The sequence below is a fragment of the Strigops habroptila genome, chromosome 5, assembly GCF_004027225.2.
Source record: "Strigops habroptila isolate Jane chromosome 5, bStrHab1.2.pri, whole genome shotgun sequence".
NCBI lineage: Eukaryota > Metazoa > Chordata > Aves > Psittaciformes > Psittacidae > Strigops > Strigops habroptila.
The window spans coordinates 18,390,385-18,413,792 of NC_044281.2; the positions used below are offsets into that span (position 1 = coordinate 18,390,385).

Consider the following 23,408-nt stretch of genomic DNA (forward strand, 5'->3'; position numbering starts at 1 on the left):
CAGCAGCAGATCAAGGACTCTTATAGAATCATAGAATGTGTTTAGGTTGGAAAGGACCTTAAGGCCATCTAGTTCCCTCCCCCCTGCCATGGGCAGGGACACCTTCCGCTAGACCAGGTTGCTCAAAGCCTCGTTCAACCTGGCCTTGAACACTGCCAGGGATGGGGCAGCCACAGCTTCTCTGGGCAACCTGTGCCAGTGGCTCACCACTCACAATAAAGAATTTCTTCCTTATATCCAACCTAAATCTCCCGTTTAAGTTTGAACCCAAACTTGATCTTCTCCATGAGAGTTTACATCAAGAAATCTTTTTCATAGATTAAACAGATTAAAAGTTCCATGAGGTGACACTGTAAGCTTCATTTTCCCGAAACCTTTTTAACAGTTTCTTTTGACATGGACTCTGCTGACCTTAGAGATTGTCAGCTCATGGAAATCCATACTGTAGGTTCTCCAGATCCAAAGACTGTTCATGTTTCAGTGTTCAAGCTGAAGCAGAGATCTACATTGTCTCTGAATAGCTGTGCTGGCTGCTGTCCCAGTAGATCAGACAGCATGCCACCTCTGAAAGTGATGTGCACAACAGCATTATCCTAATGTATAATGAAGGAAATGTTTATGTTACAAATTACACACTTAAGTTATTGCTGCAGGTAAAAGTGATTCATCCTTTCCATCCTGCTGCCTTTTTGTAGGTTTGTTTTTGTTTTTTTTTTCCTTTTCCTGCTTTCACTCCATTTATGGGGGTTTTTTGCACCAATTTCAGACCAAAGAAAGGTGAATAACTTGTGGTTCGGTTTTTTGTTCCGGGCTGATGCTGCCATGTGATGGTAGAGCTAAACCACTTAAAAATACTTGTTTACATACAGCTTTTAGATGCTTTGTGAAGAAATAAGATGTTTATTCTTCTCTTTTTCCACTCATATTTAAGCCTTTTGCAACATGCTTACAGTAAAGAGTAATTCCACCTTTAAGTACTTTTATGCAGTGGTTTTTATCCCACCTTATCTTAAAGACCTTTGCAAAAGTGTTCTACAGTGCCCACCAAAACAATTTACAAGAAATGAAACATACCGTATTGTCTTTCATAAATTCAGGGAAACTTAGACAAAATGTAATTTACTGGAACTAATACTACTATTTTAAAAAGAGATATTTTTTTGTTGTTACTCATGTTCTCATACTCTCGGATCAGTCTCAGAGTAAGACAGTTCCAAATAGTACACAGGCAGAGAATTAAAACTTCATCTGTGATTCAGGGTACATAGTGGCTGAACTGTTTCGGCATATATCATATATGATGATGGTTTTTTAATTAATGCAAAATGCTTCCACTTCCTCGTTTGTAAAATTTAGGTACTTCCCTTCATTGTATAGTGCTGCAGCGGTTTTGGTACAATGTTACATCGGGTGCACGTTTAGGAGAACCCTGGCTTCAGGCACACACCTAGCTCCTGACATGGGAGGTGTGATGCACAGAGACGGGGAAACCAGATGAATAGAGCCAGTGCACGGGTTCGGAGGGCTGATTATTCCAAAAGTTAGACGTGACGAGAGCACACGGCGCTGTTGCTGAGCAAAGCCTTGCAGCGGTTTAGGCTCTAACCGCTTTCTGCTTCCTTCCCCCGGCCGCAGCAGCAGCAGCTGCCAGCACTCCCGCAGAGCCAGCAGCAGAGGATGGGCGCTTCATCCTCCGCGCTCCCCACCCGGCATGGCTGCACAAATCCTCCACCCCGGCAGCGTTACCAGCGCCGGTGTGGTCGGCGAGGTCTTCAGCCAGCCACACCCGCTTGGGTCCCCGGCAGGGCCGGGGGCGCGTTTCTGCTCTGAACGCTGGGCGCAGAGCTGCTGCGAGCCCCATGCGAGGGCCACCCGGGAGGCAGCGAGCGCCTCGGTCACCCCTCCGCGGCCGGACCGAGCAACCCCCGCGCAGCCACGCCTTGGGCCGCCCCGGCCACACCCGGGCACTCGGCGCTTCCGGCCGCCCCGTCCGCCGCCGGCAGCGCCCAACCGGCACCGCGGGCCGCCCCCCGCTCCGCCCCGCTCCGCCACGTGACCCGCACCGCCTCGCTGCCCGCGGAGATGTCAGCCGAGCTCTCGCGAGAAGTGACGGAAGCCTGTGGGGGACCCGGCCTTTAATGTGCGGTTCGGCCCGCGTTCCCGGGGTGAGTTTGTAAACACGACCGCGGCCCGGCGCGGCCCGGCGGCTCCTCCCTCCGCGCTGCGGCGGCGCCCGGGCGGGCGAGCGCACCGAGGGCGGAGGGAAGGGAGCGGCCCCGCTCCCCCGGCAGTAGGCGGGGGATACCCGGGAGGCAGTAACATGGCGCCGCCGCTCCTCTCCACGGCAGCCCCCTCCCCCACCGCGGCCTGCGGCTCCCGGCGCCCCTAAAGCTGGGGCGGGGCGGCCCGGCCGGCGCCGCGGAGACCGTTACCCGCCCGGAGGTAGGGGTCCTGGCGGGCGCCCCGAGGGCGCGGGGCGGGGCGGAGCGGGGAGGCGAGTGGTGAAGGGGGATGCAGCTCCCCGCGCCCCGCATCCGGAAGTGGGCTGCTCCGCGGGGGCATCGCTGGTACCTGCCCTGGGCCTGGCCCGCGGCGGGAGGTGATAGGTGGGGGGAGTGCGGGAGGAAGGGGGCAGCCAGGCCTGGCCTTGCCGCCTCAGCTCAGCCCCAAGGAGGCCTCTCCCTGCATCCGTCTTCTGCTCTGAAGGGAGATCTTGGTCCGTACCCGGTGCCGTGCGGAGGGTGTTGAGAGGGGTACGGGGGGGCGTGGGGTGTGTTGTGAGGGAGGGTAAGAACAGCTCTTCTGCACCAGGTGGAGGCCTGCCTGGGACGTGGGCCTTTTGGACTAGTTCTCCTATTGACTTTGCCTGTTATTGTGCATTATGCCTCTCGAGTTGTCTTAATAAAAGGTCTCCTAAGCTTTCACGTGAAAAAAACACATCCCAAACCTTCAAGCACTGACGGCTGCACGATGTTTTAGGCACAGATGTTTTATGCCATGATGCAACTTTATGTTTGGAGTTAAGGAATATGTGTGCTGCCATGTTGCTTCTGCAGTCTTACTCATGCTACAAGCTTTCTGCATTACACTCTCTTGGAGTGAGATCCATGAGTATGTTTCAATGTCATATCAATGCACTCTGTGTCACTGATTTGTTTTTCATTATGTTGCTTTCTCCCAGAGATGTTTATCTTCAAATGCTGATACTGACACCTGTCTCCTTGCACTAGAATGAGAAATTCTAATAAAGCTCAAAATTCTGAATCAGCTGCTGCTTTTGAAATAGTGACCCTAAATATGGCCAAGCTGTATTTTCTTTTCCACGTTTTAAAATAATGGTTTTGTTTTATTCTTGCCATATTCTACTCATGGCAGTGAATGTAATGTCCCAAGCTCTTGCTGAGTGCAAAGCTAGATAGAGTTAATAGAAACAAATGTTGGTGAAGTTAAGGTCATAGTACTGCTAGGTCTGTGTTCGATGCTAAATTCAGCACTAGCTGATAGGATGAGAAGGACCTTGCCTTGTGGCCCTGGTTTTCCACAAGTGTTTTAGACATGATTTCTTCAGCCTTCTCTTAAAGATAAGTTACCATCTATTAACAGGCATCCGATTGCAGACATAATTTCAGAAGGACAAACTGTAGTCAAGTTAGGTGTTCACTTGAATTCTCTTAGTGTTTATAATTCTGCATTCCAGAATCAAAATTGGGAAGCTGTCTTATTAAATAATATTAACTTTGTCAGGGACTGCTTGTTAGATAATGCATCAAAAAGTTTGAAATAGTAAAATCAATGTGTACATGGAGTGAAGCAGCTTTTTTTAAAATCCATTATGAGTTTATGTTTTAGTACTGATATTGCGTGCTAATACTTAATCAACTAGTTGAGCCTTTTTTCTTCTTCACAGTGTATTTGTTATTTCTATCATGATTTGAAGTCTAGAAATATGATCATGTTTGGTATGTCTGTTTCCAGAAACATCTAGACTATGCGGCATCTAACATAACGTGGTTTCAGGTCTTATATTTGATCATACGTCATTTTATAAATACTTCTGGTTTTCATTCTACTTCTGTTGTGTGACCATAGTGTTGGGCAGCCTGAGATATGGTGTTCCTTTGAATCTAATTTAATTAAATTTTTGGTGTATCTTGAGCCTAAAATTCCTTTTCTGTCATCAGCTGTTCTTTTTTTTTGCCTTCTGTTATTAATTAGCTTAAACTTACAAATGCACATTTTTGGCTTTGAGAAGTTTTACTAACTTTAAAAATTCATATGTTATTTCTAATTTTTTGTTATGGTTCCTTAAAATAATTTTAATTTCTGTATAAAAATAACACATTAAATGTTTTCAGAGGAGCAAACATGGTTCAATACTATTAACTTATTTTTTTGAACAATGCATAGATTTCAAGTTATCATTGTCCCCCTGCGTAACTTAACTACATTTGTTTCAAATCAATAATGTGCACTTGATATAGTGATACAAATATGAGTCAATATTTAATAATTATGCAAAAAAAATTTCCCAAGTTTATGCCATACTGTTTCCAACTTTGTTCTTCGTCACTTTCAGTTCAGCCTGAGAACTTTTCAGTCATCTCTAGCTCAGATAGGAGCTTCCTTTCTATTCCAAGCAATGTACTATGTTTCCCTTTCTAGGTAAATGACAGTGGTCATTTGTATTATTCCTCACAGGAAAGAAAATCGTTCTGTTTTAATGAGTAATGGGAGTTCTGTAGTGGGATATTATGATATATTTAAATATTTTTTAAATTAAATTCTTAATTATTGTATTCAGTTTTATACTTCAGGGATGCAATCTGAAAGAAAAATTAAAAATGAAATAACTTTTTGTTAAGCTTTTTTTAGTAGTTGTTGAAAGTAGCGTCGGAAAACAAGATTGGATTTCTAATGTTTCTTAGATTGATTGGCAAAATTAAGACATTCAAACCTAGATAAATGAGCTGGGGAAGGTAAGTCCTAATGTCTCTCTAAGCAAATTGTGAAAATATCAGTGGAATATTAACCCCTATATATATCTTCTCTGAGGTTCATTGGCCTTTCACTTATCTACAAGAGCTGTAATTCAAACAGCATGAGTTTCTAGTAGGTCAAAGAAAGACCAAGGTGCCTCTGGAAATAAGCCAGAGGGGTGACTTAGGAGCTGCCATATTCAGCCAACAGGAAGTGTTAAGCCTGAGGACTTTTATTTTTCCATTAGTGCTCTCTGTTTACCAGAAATGTACCTTTATGTGGAAAAAGTCTGCTTCTTCTACAAAGCTGAAGTGACATAATTGCTTTGTTTCTGTCCATGTGACTGTCCAGCTGGCTTTCTTGTTCCTATTTGAACTTAAGTCAATCATCCTCACTTCTTGCATCTTTTCATCTTGTCCAGATGCTCTCCCCTTTATAGAATCTTAGACAAACCATGAAAGGTACAGAACTAACTTTAGACATCAGTTACAAGAAGTTAACTAATAGCATCAGCAAAAAGTGCCCAACATTTGACTTTTTTGAAAGAAAAAATGTGAGCGTTATGCTACAGGCATTACATTCTTCCTTATTCTTCCCCAGAACTCTCTGAAACAGGTCATGTGTCTTCTAGGAAATAGCACAACCGTTGTGTTAAGCAGTGAAGTGTGAAAAAGGAGCTCCTGTTTAACTGCTTGCCAGTTTTTGAGGTTTACAACCTTTAAATATTCTGGACTACAGGTTACGGTTTTCTTGCAGTATCTACTGAGCTACTTTCTGGTGATCCCACTTTCTTAAAGAGGAGGAGTATTTTTATTTTTCAGGTTTTTTTCTCCTCCATGCTCTTCATCGTTCAGTTTTAAGTTTTAGGAATGCTAAATTCTATGGCATTACACAAATACAGTCAGTCAGAACGTGTTTGAGAGTGGACTGTAATGGTCAAGTATTAATTACACCGCTTTTGCTTCATCTTTCTTCTCTTGCTTTATAGGAAACAGGGAAAAAAAAAAAAGCTGTTCCAGTCCCTCCAGGTAAGTGAAGCAATTATTTTTTCCTTTAAAATACAAATTATGTTTTTATTTATTTATGTTTCTTCTTATGAAGTGGTGTATTCTACATACTAACTTCTGATTTTTACTGAAAGTAGAACTTGCAAGTCTGCCTCTATCGAAAACGGTGGAAATAAAGATAGGCTTAAATGTGGAAGGTGATGAAAATTTAAGCTGTGCAATGTTGTGTGCAAGTATTGAAAGTATAGAAGGTGCCCTTTTCATTTTGATTTGCATTGATTGGTTGCATGAGAAAGCCATCTCTTTGAATTTTGAAGTGCTTAAATTTGGAAAACAAAAATAGCTTCTATTTTATTTATTTCTTTTACTCTAAAGAAGCATATCTATTAGAATTTTTGTATGGAGCCAAGCAAAACACTAAATTCAGCTCTTCAGATAATCATTAGGATAATGTCATTCTTTACTGCGGCAAATATATTCAGTCCACTTCACTTTGAAAAAGTATGCGCCTCAAGTAGAACTCTTAAAGTTGATAAAGACTTTGAAAATTTTTGACCTTGCCCTTTTATGCTTCAGTTTCCTATTAAAAAATGAAGCTTTAAAGTAAAATCTTAAAAATCTTATACTACCTAAAGCAACTACATACTGTGATGGGATCTACAGGAAAGCTTACTAAGAGTTAATAATTCTGTATACAGTAAGGGTTTGCATCATGCAGTAAAAAGGGGCACAATTCCAGATCAAATGTAAAGAATAAAAGGAAATGTTGAATAGACATGACTGGTCTTGAGGAAATGCAAACATCCGTAGGAAAAGACATCACTGATACTGTAACTTAAGCACTTTGTAACGTATAGACCCAGGGGAGTCTCAGTGCTGATGGGCTACTGTAATTCTGATTTGTCTCAATGGCCTAAACCAGTTTTTGTTGAACTTTCATTTTTTCAAACCAGAATGTACAGATATTACTTGAGTTGGAGCCACATGCGGGTGGTCAGTCTTGCCACAAAACTGTGGTTTGCGTCACATGTAAGCAATAGTAGATAAATCAGCCTACTACAGTAGCTGGCAGGCTGTCAGATTTTCCTCTATGGACTGTCCAGCTTAGGGGGAGTGACACACTTGGGAGAATGTGCATCTCTTCTTGCTTGGTGGCCCATAGAGGAATGCTGACCTTAAAAAGCTGGTTTGGTGGTTGGTTTTGTTATTTTGTTGGTTTGGGGTTTTTAGGTATGTGTATAGTTGTCTGTCTTTTTGTGTTGAGTTCAGTCTGTTTTCTTCCATGCTGTTTAGTGTCAGCTCTAGTGTTACAGGAGGGCAGCCTCGGTATTGCTACAGTGCTTAGAATAAGTAATTACAGGGTAAGACTGCACAGCCCACGAGCAGGTTAGTGCATAGAGGTCTTTTGGCATACAGCATGCCTTATACAGGTAAAGTGTGTAGAGGCTTTAGCTACAAGTCTAATGAATCTTTACTCGGTATGTATGAAGAATGATTTTTCTCAGCAAATTTGGAGGGGTTTTTATAAGGTTTATCAATATGTGCACATTTTAAACAGCTATTTAAATGTTTAATAGAAAAAAAAATGAGGTGTTAGTTCTATTTTACATGTTCCTGTATGTAGAGAATTAAGAGAAAACGGAAAAACCTTTACCAGTAAATAAGTCAACAAGACATTGCTTAAGTCAGCATACGATTCTATTCTTTTACAAATTGTCTACAGGAGGATATTTTAGAAGCAAGCCTCAGAGTGTGTAGTAATAGTTTCCAGAAAGTGTACCTAAGATGTTCAATTAAAAATCTTAACAAAATATACAAATAATTGTTGAAGCTATTTTTGTAGTACATTTATATAAACATTGTGTCTTTTCGTAGAAAACATCTTTATTTTTTCAATAAGCACACTGTCCTAAATATTAGTTAATTGCTTGCAAATCTTACAACATGTTAAATAGACATGATGTGAAAGTATTCTACCTTTGTGTTGAAAGTATAGAGCAAACATCAAAAAAGAGATACTGCTTTCTGATTTAAGTACCAAAGTTGATTATATTGCAGAGATTATTTCATGATTTTTCCATGTTCAGCACTGATCCTGTTTCTCAGTGTGACTCGAGAGAATTCTATGTATGGGTGTCTTTATGCTAGTGAAAGGAATTTAGGATTGGAAGGCTTACAGAAGAAAATTGCAGTTCAGTGGACTGTAGTAAGAATCATTGCACTGAATTGTTTAGTTTATCTGAAGAGATAAATTAAGGCTGGAGTTTCACATTCAGATTGGATTGCTTCAGGAGCCATCTTTTTACTATGGGACAAGGTGTTTGCCGTTGCCTGGGTAACAATCCAAGGTGGCTACAATTCATCTCTAGCAATTGGGTTAGCAGTTTACATACTTTATTTCTCATTTGGTTGGGTGAGTAACATTTTTGTCAAGATGGCGTTTAAGTTGCTATTTTGGTTTTCAGGGGAAGAGTATTTTCTAAATTACTTTTTTTTTTTTTTTTTTTTAGTGTGATGTTCTCTTCTAGAGCAGTCAGTCTCCAACAGCCTTTTGAAATCAGCATGGCAATCATAAACTTATTTTCTGAAAATCTGCCTTCCGTAGTGTGTGTTAGTCTTGTTATTCCTGTCAGGCAACAAACAGTGCAGAAGACACAGAGGAGGCAAAAGATGGGGTTTGTTTGTCTTTTTTCCCTAGCACCAACAGTATTAGTTGTTGGGCTGTAAAGTTAACCGCACTAAGTCTTCTTAAACTGTCAGAACGTTACTCAGATTTTGCTGAGTTGAAAGGTTGTTCACCTCTGTTTCTAGCTATGGCATCTTTATGGTACACTTCAAATTTCAGAGTTATCCTAGATTGCTCAGAATTTCATCCACTGAAATTTTTATCTCGAAGAATGGAAATTCCACAGCCCCACTGGGCAACCTGTTCCAGTGTTCAGCTGCCCTCACTGAGTGATTTTTGTTTCTCTTTTTTCCTCTCCCCTTATACTTGCTTTTAACTTTCTTAGTGTGGCTTGTGAATGTTGCATCTCATTCTTTTGTTGTACACTACCCAGAGTCTGGATCTATCTTCTCTATAACAATACATTAGGTAGTGTAATACCATAATTAGATCCTTCCTTAGCCATCCTTCTCCATGCTGAACAAACTTTGTTCCTGGTACTCCTCTTGTGTGTAATAGTCCTGCCTGCTAACTATTTTGGTGGGGTCCCTGCTGGTTTCTCTCCAGTTTGTCGTCTGTCTTGAGGGGCTCAAATCTGGACACAGCAATCCAGCTGTAGTCTCATGAGTGCCAGATAAAGAAGAATAATCACTTCCCTTCATCTGGTTGCTATACTCTTGCTGATTCAGCCCAGTAGGCTGTTAGCTTTCAGTGCTGCAAATGACATGATGCTAAGTCATGTTCCGTTTGTCCACAAGGAGTTGCAGGTTCTGCCCCAAAGCTTCTTGAAAGCCAGTTGGCCCTCAGCCTGCACTGTTGTGTGGAGTTACTTTGTTCTAGATGCAAAGTTTGCATTCATCTCTGTAATATTAAAATAAAATCTTTACCAATTTGGCTATATTTACCAATGTGAGCTCTTTTTTTCCCATGCTGTCAGATCTGCTTTCTGATTAGATATATAATGTCTGAGGTCTTGCTGGAATGCATAAGTGAACTTCTTTCTCTTTTAGTGCAACAATTTCAGTGCTTCAAGGTACTTTTTTTTCCCCTCAGATGTTAGCTGGAATCCTTTTACAAGGCATTACCTCACAAAATTCCTTGTGGCCTGCAGTCAAATAATATTACAAAGATCAGGAAATGAATTTATCTCCAACTTTTTTCCAGTAAGTTTGCCAGGAGGACAAGATTGGTTTTCTTTTTTACAAAGATTGATTTTTAGCTTGTATCAGACATTCGAAATTCACGGGCTTTGCAAACCAATACGTGGAATCAGATAACAACTTCATACGTAAATGCATGTTTTGGTAATATTCCTTTAAAGGAGTACATAAGCAGACTTGAAAAAATTATCTTTACAGTTTATGATCTAAGAAAAATGCTAAAAGATGACAGTAAGTTATAGTAATGGAGTCGGAAAAAATGCCCTGTATGGACATCAAAATCTTCACCCTTCAGATTAAGAAAAGCACAAACAAACAGACAAAAAATGAACAAGAAAACAAATAAAAACCCCCAAACAGAATTGTTTCCTACACCTTCAGACACTTCTGATACAGATGTAATTCTTCTGCTCATAATATGTATCCATTTGTGCATATTGTACCTATGTATAACTACATGGTATCCCAAGATCAAGATCTAACAAAGCAAACTGAGTTCTAAAGAACACTGACTCTGTTAGTTTTGAATATGCATTTAAGAAATCTGACTGTTGCATAGCTAAACAAAGATAGTAAACTTATGGGATAGTTTTTAAGTGTCTCTTGAAGTTCCAGATAGCATAGGGATGTAATCCTAAAGCTTCATTGATAAGTGCCTTACTTTTCAGATTAAGCCTTAGCCTTGGTCATGAGAATTTGCCCATAACTTTGCCTATGAGACTTGCCCATAACCTTGTTAATACTGTACTGGTGACAGTACCAAGTTCATAATTTGAACAGTTCAAGAAATATTTAATCCCTTCAGAAACCTGAGACAGGTTATGAATTCTTTGCGAAGAACAGCAGAACAATCTCCATTCCTGATTTGCTTTGGCATCCTTTCTTTGGGAATGTAAATTTCCCTGAGTTGTCAGTGCCAAAGGCTCTAAAGTTTCTGGCAGCCATTCGTCTCTTCTTGGCTTGTGATCTCAGCTCAGTATCCTCATTCTGTTGAAGGTATATATTTAGAAGTGGCACTTAGGAATCTCCTTCACACCATATTTTGCTTCTTTGCTATTCAGTGCCCATGACCAAGGGCACTGGGCTATCCTTCTCCTTGAAGTAATATCCAGAAAGTCTATACAATAGTTTTTTTACTGTACAGGAGCAGGCAGAAGGATCAGATAATGTGTTCTCTACAGATCTATAGTTTGCTTACGCTTACTTGATTTGTCTTGTGTCTAGTGCTGAACAGTGTACCGGAAGAATACATTCTTAGGATGGTTAGACAGTTTTCAGAACACTTGGAACTTTTCATGACCAGCCTGTGAGGGGAGAGATGGATTTATCCTGCTTATGATCTTTAATCATAAAGACATCTTTATTCATCTTTATTTGCTTCATCAAGCTAAGCAGTGTTTAGAACTAACATTGTTAGTACTCCATACAAATATTCATATTTAAAGATGAATGTATTTCCTCCGGGGTGAAACCACAGATGCCACAACTAATTAGAGGATGTATTGAAGTAAACCATTTATTTGAAAAACTGTTGTGTTTCATAGGTGAATAGTGGGCACTGTATCATTTATCTTTACAAAACCATGTATTATTACATGTTTAACATGCACAGTAATAAATATCTTCTTCCAATTACAGTTCATTGCCATGAAAAGGAGGATATGATAGTTTGCCCTATGAAACAGTTTTATATGTGAAATCTGGCAGGTATGTGTATTAGTATGTGGGGTGAGTATGCAAAACAGCACAAAATGTTACTCATATCTCTTCTCTTCTTAAATAGTTTCTAGCCTGTTGGTAATTCAGTTGTGTAGCTGAAACATTACTAGAGTACATGGGGGTTTTAGTTAAATTTGTAGCAGTTTACATAAAGGGCTATCTGCTGACCTGCTTTTAAAGATGAGCTCTAAAGATCATGAAAAGACTAAGGAATCAACCACTTGGTATTGTCTGCTTTTTTGTTCTTTTTTTAATTGTGGGAATTGGATCATTATTACCTGATTGGATCATTATTACCTAATTGTATTATAATTTCAGTAACAAGTTATCTTGCTCTATTTTCAGTCATGTTATGTACAAATACTTGCCTTTCCAATTGGGGTGTGTGTTCAAAACCTACTGTGTGTCTGTTGGGTTTTGTGTACTTTCCTGACAGTTTGGAATCCAGACTTTACTTGAATCCCAGGTATTTTGGTTCTTAGTTTGGCCAGAAGGCAGAAATGCTTGCCCATGGAATATTAAAATATTGTAGATGTTGATGTATTGATAATTTGTCGCAATGTTAGTAAAATTTGTTCCATTCTCATTTCAATACAGGTAGCACAACGACCTGTGGAATATGAGTGATGACAAACCCTTTTTATGTACTGCCCCTGGATGTGGCCAGGTAATGGTCTGACTTGAAGCTATTAACATTGATAAAATAAAAGTAAAATAGTGAAACATATTTCTAGGGATCTGTCGTGGTTTAAACTGCCTTAACATTTGAATTTAGTAACCTGAAAATAGATGAATTTGCATTATCTGCTGCATGAGATGGACATCCCTGCATCCTTTACATAGAATTTATTTCTTAAGCTGAGTTTCTTCATTATATTATGTCTTCCTGCCATTATATAGAATTGATTTCTTGAACAGGCTATATTTTTTTTCATTATATTAGTGCACTTGGAATTATTTGGTTTTTTTTCAATTTTATTCTCATAACTTAGTTTTTAGGATGAATGACCGCAGTAATTTTGTCTTAATGGAGTCTTCCGTGCTTAAGGCGGGAAAGAACTAAGATTTCTTATTCTGTCTGATATGTTCAGACACATTCAAAAGTAACAGAAGAGAACTGCCTTCTCCTAATCAACATGTTTGTCCCTATCCTATTTGAATGTCATTTCAATGTAAGCTCTGTCAGGAGTGTTTTGGCCACTAAATCTCATAGAAGATGCATCATGGGGCTACAGCAATCCTTGATTCCAGCAAAGAAGGAAAAAGTGTCCCTGAAAAACAGGCAAGGCTTCTCCAGATGCTAGTTCATACTATAGAATACGGAGAGAGTGTCAGAATCTGAAGATCCTATTCCCTCTGAAGGAGCCTGTCCATCTCATAGTGAGACAGAAAGATGTACTTAAATGTCTTAGTGTGATAGAACACTGAAGTTTCTGGCTTAAGCTCTGTATAACACAAAGATAAGGTGGAGGAGCTATGGAGAGCTGGGCATTTGGAACCCCTAGCAACAGATTTCTAACAAAAAAAGTGCCTGGCCTGTATCACCCTGTCTTTCAGTGATCCTGCATTTTGAATTTTCCTCTCAGCTCCACATATACGTGTCCTTTCTCACAGAAATATACAGGGTGAATGTACTCAGAGGTCAACTAAGCTTTCTGTATTGTTTTGTGAGAGATGACACTTGGTGTGTATCTGTTAAAAGATACATGTGGAGTGGCTTAAATGACTGAGGAATAATAAAAAACAATTTCAGAATCAACTTCATGAAGAAAAGTAAGGATTTGAATGTTTTATAAAATATATTCTTTTTAGTAAACCTGCATCTTGGGAAATGTTTTCTTGGATTATCTCAGGTGAAACACTATCTTTGCCCAGAATTAGAGAGGCATAGCAAATTTTAAGTTGGTAAAAGTGAGAATATCTATTTTACAGCACCTAGTTTGTCTGCTTACTGCTTTTGGGGTTTTTTTTGGTTTTTTTTTGGGGGGGAGTGTAGTCCAAATTCTGGGGCATATGTGCAGAAAACTGGCATACGTCTGAAAACCTAAGAGATTTTTAAAATTTTCATAGGTTTATTTCGTTAACAGCTTTTCAGTTGACTGACATTGTTCCAGTGTTTCCCATTCTATTTACCTCTTTTTTTATATAGTAAATGGTCAGGGGCAGGAGCTTTTTTTAAAATACTTTATTTTTATGCTATTAAATACAGTGAAGTCTGCAATTACAGATCAGTTCTCACTATTGTGATAATATACACAGTACAGAAATCAAATAGTGGTAGTCAATTGCTGAACATTATCATGATCCATTAGTATGACAAATGGCTGTTTGCGAACAGTTGATGAAGTCTGCAGCACTTTGAAATTTTATCTTGGGCTTTTGATGAATGCAGGTACTTGCATTACCATTGCCCTCATACCATTACTATTTAGTTACTATGACCATCATTTGAGTTTTGTAATATTTCTGCTTGGTACTGTTGACCAAGGAACAACATATATCTGCCTAAGAGGGTTGTCTGTTACATGTTGAAAATTTACTTTTTGTAGAATTGTATTGACTTTGTTCACACTCAAAATTACAACTATTTCTTAAAACTTTCTGCTGCAGCGTTTTACCAATGAGGATCATTTGGCTGTCCATAAACATAAACATGAGATGACACTGAAATTTGGTCCGGCTCGTAATGATAGTGTCATTGTGGCTGGTTAGTATATACTTTTATAACTAGTTTATTCACTTTTCTGCTGGAATGGGCATATGTTTTATGTATTTTCTGTACATAATGCATAGACTATTTCTGTACATAGTGCTTAGATTTTTCCTGTACATAATGCATAGACTTCTGTTAAGAGAATATGAAACATTTTCTTCATTATAGTTGTCTGCAATGTGTGCTTAGGCAATATTTTCTTACATAATTAGCTTTTGTCAGAATTTGAAGGCAGTGCTATTTTCCAAAAATAACTTTTAGTTAGATCTGATGTATAATCTAAATATTTTTCAAGTATCAATACTTTAATAATTGATTAACTTATGTAAGAAGCATTCAGTAAGAACACACTAATAAAGGCTCTGCCTAACAGGATCTGTAACTAGATTAAATTGTGTTGAATTATTCATCGGTATTACTTGTCTCTAAAATTTTAAAATACATAGTGGTTTTTACATACTATGGTGACTTTAGAAGAATGAATTGGTAATTATTATTCTTTAAATGGGATAGTAGAAGAAAGAAAAAAATTATTTTAATTTTAGCTTAAAATCAAAATACTTTTACTGTGTTTCTACCTCTGAATTCATGGTATACCCTTGGTCAGTTGTAATTAACTTTTTCTGTTTGTCCAGGATCAGGAGTAATCATCAGTGGATGACTGATTTTATTATAAATTTTAAAGTTCTTGAATGAAGATAGCACATGCTAATTATTCTAATGTTATAGTCAGACTGTGGGTTTTTTTCATTCGTGGAACAGCCTAAATGAACTTCACAGAGGCTTTCAGATACTTTGATTTTTTGTTTCCTTGTAAGAGGCTGATTTGTTAGGACAAGCAGACAAAAACCCTTGTTAGTCTTAAACCAGCAGTTACACATTTTAAAATTCTAAGTTGATCTACGTGATCCCTGGCAATGACCTCGAAAGAAAGGGGACCTAACAAATAATCAGGTGTTTGAGAATGAAACCATGGCAGTGTCTGTCTCATTGCAGCCAGTTGTTAGTTGTGAATGCCAGCTTACATTAGTAAGGTGCACATAATACCATTTTACAGTATTTTAAGTGCAGGTAACTTTGTGGCAAATGTTAATTTTGACCTGGTAGTAATAGTGAAATAAGGGGAATGCACATAGTACTAAAAACTTTCTTATAAAGACTTATTTGAAACTACTTCATGCAGTAGTCGTGCAGATACCAAAAGTCTTATGATTCCAACTTGACTACACAGGCATCATAGGAGTCAATAGAAAATTGTATGTAACATCACACTTCCTTTCAGAAGTTTCACACGCTTAAAAGTAATCACTACTTTCTTCAGAATATGAGAAGAAAAAAGCAAGCTGCCTGTGAGCTGTGCATTTCTCTGTCTATTTTTTAAATTAAAGCCTGTATATGTAGCCTTTACCTTTATTTGAAAACAGAGCCTGCTTGCTCACTGAAGTGATCTGCTGTGCTAGACTAGCACTTGAGAATAGCTCCCTCTGGTTTCTGGACACAGACAGAAGAAATGCTTTGATACCCTTCCAAAACTGTAAGGGGCTTAGTGGTTTGCAAACTTCAGTTGTTTGTCTCCAGCAGGTGGAGTCTGCCTTCTGGTTGGCCTCCCTGCAATGCTGAAAGGGGCCTGCTTGCGAGGCATGGGAGAGTTCCTTACCGCGTCGTCTCTTTCTGTTTGCTTTTATTCTGAAAAATATTTACCATAAGTAGGTTTATAAATAGTATTTTCAAAATAAAATTGTGGGTTGTTTATGCACTTCATTTCAGATCAGACACCAACACCAACTCGATTCTTGAAGAACTGTGAAGAAGTGGGCTTATTCAATGAACTAGCAAGTCCCTTTGAAAATGAGTTTAAAAAGGCTTCTGAAGATGACATTAAGAAAGTATGTTCAAAACCTTTTTCTTCTTAGAGCTTCTACTTTTTTCATATCAGAATTTCCATTAAAAAACCCCAAACTTTGGATTTAGATATTGCCTTCTAAACTATACCAGTAATCATTTGCCAGCTGCTTACTTATGTTGTATGGGAGAATACAAATCTAAGATTACTCTTCTGAAGGTTAGTTTACCTGATTAATCTTGCAAAGTTAGCAGGGACAGTGGGGCACATTGACTTTGTCTTAATTCTTTAATCATTAGCTTCGATTTAAATTTTGTTAGGTTCTGAATAAGCAAAAAATAAGTCTGAAAAGTAAAGAGTTTTTGCAGAAAGAAAAACATTTGCAAGAAAACAATGTCAAAAGAATAATATGTGAACACTGAGCATTTTGATTAGTTTTAAAATATCTATGTTTTTGTAAGAATCAATAGTCATGATAATGAGAGTTAAATACTGACTAAATTTAAGGAAGCATCAGTAATTTGATTATAATTATATTCACTATGTGTTGAAATCACTTTTACATAGAAATTGTTGATCACAAACATCTACTTTTTTTTTAATGTGCAGATTGAAATATAAGAAAAATTTGGACTGTATTTGTTCAGCAACTTCATGCTTTTATGAGGAACTTCCTGTGCATTTAAATGTGGTTTCTTCCGTTCATTTTAGTACTTCCCAGTCATAACTGGTATGGGGCCCAAACGTTTAAACACTTCTGCAAATGAAAAATCTTGTTCAATGTCCCTTTTGAATACTTTTGCCTGTGTGTGGTTGATTACCTGGCTAGCTTACATAGGCAGTGCTAACAAATATATTTTTATGCTCATGAATACTGATTTTGCAGAATCAGTGTCTGTGTTTTGTTTGTTTTAATAAAGATTTTGATAGGTATCTGTGAATAGGATGGATTATTATCAATTCCTTGCAAAGCCTCACACTTGTTTTGTTACTGCAACCATACCAAATCTTTTTTTTTTTTTTTTAATTTTTTTTTTTTTAATTGATGTGTGCTAACTGTTCTTCACTGCATATGGTAATTCTGATTCTGGATTTACTAATACTGTATTTTCTGTGTAATTCTCCACTGCATTGGAGGAGGTTATAGGTATTGCAAAATATTTTCAACATTTTAACTATTTCTTCAATTGATATTAATTTTCCAAACTTCCCTTTGTATTATGAGAAGAAATAAACTCCTGCCGTATCTCTGGTTATTATACCTAAGCAATCATGGCAAGAGGTGGAAAAATCTGCCATAATACCACACTTTCTAGGGGTGGTCATTTATTTTTTCCTATAGCATATCATATTTAGCTGTGGTATGAAAAGCAATCCCACGTGTAACAGTCTTCCCTGCCCACTAGTAACATATTCTACAGGAAAAGTAGGAATTGAATTGAAAAAAAAAAATCTAGGAGGACATAAATAGAAGATGAGCCTGGGGGGAAGTCTTTTCCTAAAGTACCTGTTAGCAGACTAGACAGGAATAGAGGCTTCCAAATCTATAGTATTGCTTTAAGTATTTTTGTAACAATTTCTTTGTGGCATTTCAGATATCCTGGTGGGTTTTATCTGTGTAGTAATATAAACTTGCATTTCCAATAATCGTTTGCTGCAATAAGTTTGAAATTAATTGTCCAGTGTAGCTTTCTTAATTTGGAAATGTAGTTTGGATTTTGTCCTTTGTGACATGTGATATAATAATTTGTAGAAGGATAATACTTTCTTATAACTGTGGTTTTTCTGTGTAGCATAGTCCTTCCTCAGCTGTATTTTTCCTGTGATTCTTGGGAAAGGAAAACTTTAGGAGTGTTTTTAATTATCAAGAAGAAAATACTTAGTCTGACATTGGTGTTAAAAGACAAAGGTTTATTGAACATTGGTGTTCATGTGGATGCTGGAAGAATAACTTTGACTGGTAATGATCTGCATTAAGATCTTCCAAACGTCAGCACCTCTCTGTTCTGATAAGGCTGATATTTCTTTTTAGTTGTTTACATTTTCTGCTGTATTTTGATGTTTTAGAGATTGAGTAATTTTGTTTCACGCTGTTGCTCTTAGATGCCTCTAGATCTGTCGCCTCTTGCCACGCCAATTATAAGAAATAAAATAGAAGAACCTTCCGTTGTAGAGACAACTCATCAAGATAGTCCTTTACCTCATCCAGAGTCTACTACCAATGATGAAAAGGTCAGACCTTTTTTTTTGTTTCCTTTTTGGAATTTATATTTGAATCTTCTCATAATCTGTAAGTTTATTTTACGTGATGATAGCCACACTAATTAGCTGGTTGAAAGGAGAAGAATTTTCATTTGCCGTATTCCTGTGGATATGTGCTTCATTTGTTCAGTTCTTTAGTTAGCTCTGCTCGCTGCAATTATATCTTTTCCTCACACTGACTATCCAGTAAAGCTAGAAAGGAAGTAAAATTAATATTCACGCTATGTTAGAGAAGGCTGAAGGGGCTCTTTAAACTATTTTGTGCATCATCATTCATAAACAAGAAAAGAAAGTTCAGTTTCTTTGCTTTTTTTTTTTTTAAATAACGTCAACCGTTTGTGATTCTTCATGTGTACATTTCTATGTTTACCCTATGTTTTACCATAAATTGTTTTGTAGAAAAACGGGGTATGTTCTACAGAAATGTACAGGGATGAATGGGCTGTCTTTCAAAGCAGAGGACCAGATAATTTTGTTTCAAATGTTATACTCTTTAAGCTATAGCAGTATTGTTTGAAAGTGGTGATTCTGGTCATCTGCTTGTTTAGTGTTTATGTAAATACTCATAGAAGGCTGAGGGATTATCTGTCACTACAGGATGTTGCAGTCAAATCAGTTTTAGAACTATTGCTCTAAATGAGGAATAAATGGTTAAATAGTAATAGTAACTTTGATATGTGACTTGCAGTGTTTTCGTCATATCAAGTTCTCTTGAAGAACACGAAATGAAGCACAGTCAGTGGAATTCATTATTCCTACTTCAATAAATAAAAATATTAGGAGCAAAACATAATAAAGCAGTACGGTTGTTCTAGTCACTGTTTTTTCTACATGCATCTTCAGTGGGCAGCCTGTGTTTTAGGGACTTGGCTACCTTATTCCCAAAAACCGGCAGGACACAGAGGTAGTTCACATTGGAAGGAACAGCAAGATTTCCTGGTCCAATGTCCTCCTCAAAGCAGGGGCTAGCTCCGATATCAGACCGAGTTACTCTGGGCCTTACGCAGTCTGGTCTTGAAACTTCTGAGAAGGGAGGTAGCATAACCTCCCAGTGCAGCCTGTTCCAATGCCAGGCTGACTTTGTGGTGAAAGTGTTTTTCTTTGGATCCAGGCTGAACATCCCTGGTTTCAGCTTGCACCCCTTCTCTTATCCTGCCAACAGCCACCAGTGTGAGAAGAGCCTTAAGTGTGTGACAGAAATTTAAGAGAGTTTCAATTCAGATTTGTTTTTACAAAGCTCTGTTGAGTTTTATTAGTTAGCAAGGATGAGTAATCATAGGTAATGAAGGCAATCATGTAGTCTCAAAAATAATAAAAGTAGTTTAAAGGAATACATGTGAAGAGCTGCTTAGATTAAGCAAATCATAGTCCACATCTTAAGCTGTCTTTATTTCATCTTTATTTTAGAAGTTAGTTTGTTTTTTTGCTGCAAATACTTATTCTAAGTACTGTAATTTTGGCAGGAGATAATATCTTTATACAGTAATGGTTCAGTATCTCATTAGCAGCATTACAAGTGAAAATTATATCTCAATGCTTGGCAGTACTTATAAACTTGTTTCATTCATGATGTAATTTCAGTGTTGTCACTGTAACAGTGCTGAAGTGAAAAGCTGCTGCTGCTCAATGCTGTTATAATGTCTGATTGTAGAGACAAGCTGAGCAAGGATGAGGGTGCCGCATGGAGTGTGCTGCTGCTGAATGTGGCCTGCAGAAGTTGAGAAATGTGACTGGAGTGTTACTGTTTTCTCAGATTTTTATATTCTTCTTCTGTATGTGTATTGAAGGAGGGAAGGTTGGTTTTTTTTCAGGGCATAGCTGGTTTTAATATGTCTACATATGCCACTATAATCACTTTGTTGGCTGAATATATTTTAGTAGCCTTAAATGATTACAGCCCGTTACTGTATGTGCAAGACAGTCCTAAGTCTCCTTGTAGTTGTGAAAGGAATTTCTTAGAGACACAAAAAATTTTACTGAATTATTTTCCTAGTTTTCTGAGAGTTCCCTGAGTTCTGTTAGGCTTCAGTAAGAGTTGATATTCTGCTTTGAACAGACCAAGATACCATTAGAAGTATTTTAAGTCTTTTAGTCTTAAAATAAGCAAATGAAACCTGATTTATTCTTTAAGAGCTTTCAAACTCATTATAGTTTCTTAGTAACAGTACTTCAAAGGGTGACCTTCAACAGTTTCCCAAGTTGCTTAGTTCTTGTCAAATAGCTAATTGCCTAACTTAATTATTTTAAACCCAATTGTTTTCGTACAGTAATAATTATACTGTTAGTTCTGGTCCTCTACTTTACTGTATAAAGACTTCTATATATTCATTGATAGCATTAGGAAGTTACTGCATGATGTTTACTCTCAGATATGAAATACTTGCAGTATGGTTCGCACTGTGGTTTTGGATGCTGTGTGAATTGTATATCCTGTTTATGCTAGCATGCAGATTCAGCTGATGTTCTGAGTTCATGATTCATTGCAAATCAACAGCGGTGGTTTTCTCTGGAGCTTATCCATTCTTGGGAGACTTTCACACACTGCATTTCAGCACTTCTCTTCTTGGCCTTCTGTATTTTGGTAGCTATTTCGCCATCCACAGAGACAGGTACTTACAGAAGCCTCTGGCACAAACCCACACAGAAGGGGCTGTTACAGGATTACTGTTGCTGAGAATGTGTGAATATCTGTTTAGTTTACATTTTTGATTAAAGCTATATACATGGCTTCATGGCTGCTGTTAGCCAGCAGTCTTCATCCCCTTTTTATGGGAATTAGAATTACTTTGCCATAGCTATTTCTTCTGTGGTGTTCATATATCTAAATTTACATTTATACATATACTTTCATATATATGTGGTTGCCATGTATAAGGATGTTTCAGGTGAAAGAAAGAACAAAAAAAAATCCTAAACTTCTGTTGGCAGTAAACATGGGTGCTCCTGTGTCAGATCCCTACAATGGGAATGGACTTTCTAGTGGCTCCTTGTTCACAGTAATGAGACAGGTAATAGTGGCAACCAGCAAGTAGGAAAGGGTGAAGCTGAAACCAGTGAAGAATGACACAATATTAATTTCTGAATTGACCGTTGGTAAAAGATTATCAGGGGAAGTATTCTCCCCTTATGCCTTCCTCTAATTTCCCACAATCAAACAGTTCAGTCTTCTTTATGTTTTCCTATGGCTCTTCTCACTGAATAAGGTTTGTATAGCTGTTACATCAAATTCCCCACTTGCAAAGCAGTGTTTAATCCTGTCCTAAGAATATGCGTTAGTTAACTCTTCTCAATTTTTTTTCTGTTTCTGCAATTCCATACTGAATGTTTTCTTCTTGTGACTGAATGCTCATCTGTAATTCTAGGTATTGTGTTCAGATATTATAACATTTTTAAATACACCAGATTGTACTAAAGAAAAAATTCTTGCTTTCCTCAGTACAGCTCATTGTTATTCTCCAAAACGTCTTGTTCGCTGTAACTAGTCTTTTAGGTCCCTTGGGGAAAAGCCTGAACAAACTAATGAACCCTGATGGCAAACCTAGCCTCTGAGCTTTTGAAGGGAGAAAATTTCATCACCTAATGTCCTTTGTTTCTTAAAGCCCAGTTTGCCAGCCCACTTTCAGGTCTATAAAGTGCTCAGAGGAGCACACATATTTTGCAATGGATGTATAAAATAAAAACAATCTATAAGACAACTGAGACCTTACTACTTAAAGCTTTGTGGATGTATTTTAAAAGCTTAAGCTTAATTCAGAGCAAATGGTAATCAATGTAGCCTATAGGACACAGGTCTGAGATGTTTGTTTGAATTATGGTTGAACAGTGGAGTAACTAAATACTGCTGGTCTTACGAGTGTAGTTTTATGTGCCATTGATTGCAGTAGCTAGTGTCAAAAGAAGAAATAACTAGGAAAAATCATGTCTGAAGGTAAATCTGAAGTCTGACAATATCAAGGGTTTCCTGAGGAGGAAGGCATTGATTACAATAAGGCATTTCTACGTTTTCAGAAACAGCAAATGCAGGTACTACATTCTAATTAATAAGGTACTTTACCTGATTGCTAAGCTACAAACTATAGTCAAGTCTGTCTACTACTTAGATGCAACTGAGGAATTTTAATTTCTGTGCTCAAATAATTTCTTCTGCATCAGGATATGCATATATTTTGCCAAGCTATGAATGTAACACTCCAAGTATTTTTAACTTAGTAGCACTCTAGTTAAGAGAAGTACATGGATAGGGATAAAGACTTATTAAAAAAGACAAATTTTGTTTTGGTGTCATTTTTTTTCCTTTTTACTGAACCATGAAACTTTTGTTTCTCTTATTTAAATTCAGAAGAATGGACTGAACCTGAAATGTACATAAAGACACCATAAAATGTTGGGGTTTTTTTATTCAGAGTATGGGTAGACATGGTGGTGCTGATAGTGCTGTGGGTTTCTTGGCACAAAAACCCTTAATACCTGAACAAAGCTGAATTATAAGTAATAGTAGCCTTAGCATAAATTGAGCCAGGGTTTGTCATAAACTAAAATCACTGTCATTAGAACAATTTCACTTTGATGGTGTAAATTATTTGTCCAGAGAGGGCTTGGTTTTGAATGTTTTTAATTGTGTAACTTATTCTACTTGTGTAATATGATAGAAATCCTGATTTTTTTCCATCTAACTGTGTTCATTTAACAGTCAGAATTAATGGTCTATAATTGTATTTTACAAACTGATGACTTTTTCTTCATTCCCTCAGGAAGTGTCACTGCAGCAGACCGCACAGCCTACATCAACAATAGTTCGTCCAGCATCGCTGCAGGTTCCTAATGTACTACTTACGAGTTCTGACTCAAGTGTTATTATTCAGCAGGCAATACCATCACCAACGTCTAGTACTGTTATTACCCAGGCTCCATCCTCCAACAGACCAGTAGTGTAAGTCACATAAGTCTTAGTAAAATGTTTTCTTATGGAATTAGAAAATATTTTGTCTTGTTTACTTTCAGTTACTGTTTCTGCTGTTAATGTACAAATTTCAGATGCTTTGGTGTAATGTGGTGCTTTACT

The 23,408-nt window shown here is 37.8% G+C and overlaps 1 protein-coding gene across 5 annotated transcripts in view; it reads left to right on the plus strand.

Annotated features, from left to right (window-relative positions):
- Positions 1 to 2,105: 2,105 nt before the first annotated feature.
- ATF2 (activating transcription factor 2) overlaps positions 2,106 to 23,408 on the plus strand; it is a 45,771-nt gene continuing 24,468 nt past the window's right edge. For 2 of the 5 annotated variants that reach the window (XM_030488660.1, XM_030488663.1), the window contains exons 1-8: positions 2,106 to 2,165; positions 5,966 to 6,005; positions 11,448 to 11,516; positions 12,126 to 12,195; positions 14,139 to 14,235; positions 16,009 to 16,127; positions 18,188 to 18,316; positions 23,098 to 23,276. In XM_030488660.1, the coding sequence (XP_030344520.1) occupies positions 12,148 to 12,195; positions 14,139 to 14,235; positions 16,009 to 16,127; positions 18,188 to 18,316; positions 23,098 to 23,276 (572 nt within the window). In that variant the 5' untranslated portion in view covers positions 2,106 to 2,165; positions 5,966 to 6,005; positions 11,448 to 11,516; positions 12,126 to 12,147. Of the gene's footprint in view, positions 2,443 to 5,965; positions 6,006 to 8,494; positions 8,660 to 11,435; positions 11,517 to 12,125; positions 12,196 to 14,138; positions 14,236 to 16,008; positions 16,128 to 18,187; positions 18,317 to 23,097; positions 23,277 to 23,408 lie in introns of those variants that run through there. The other 3 variants (XM_030488661.1, XM_030488662.1, XM_030488665.1) reach the window with 3 other exon arrangements.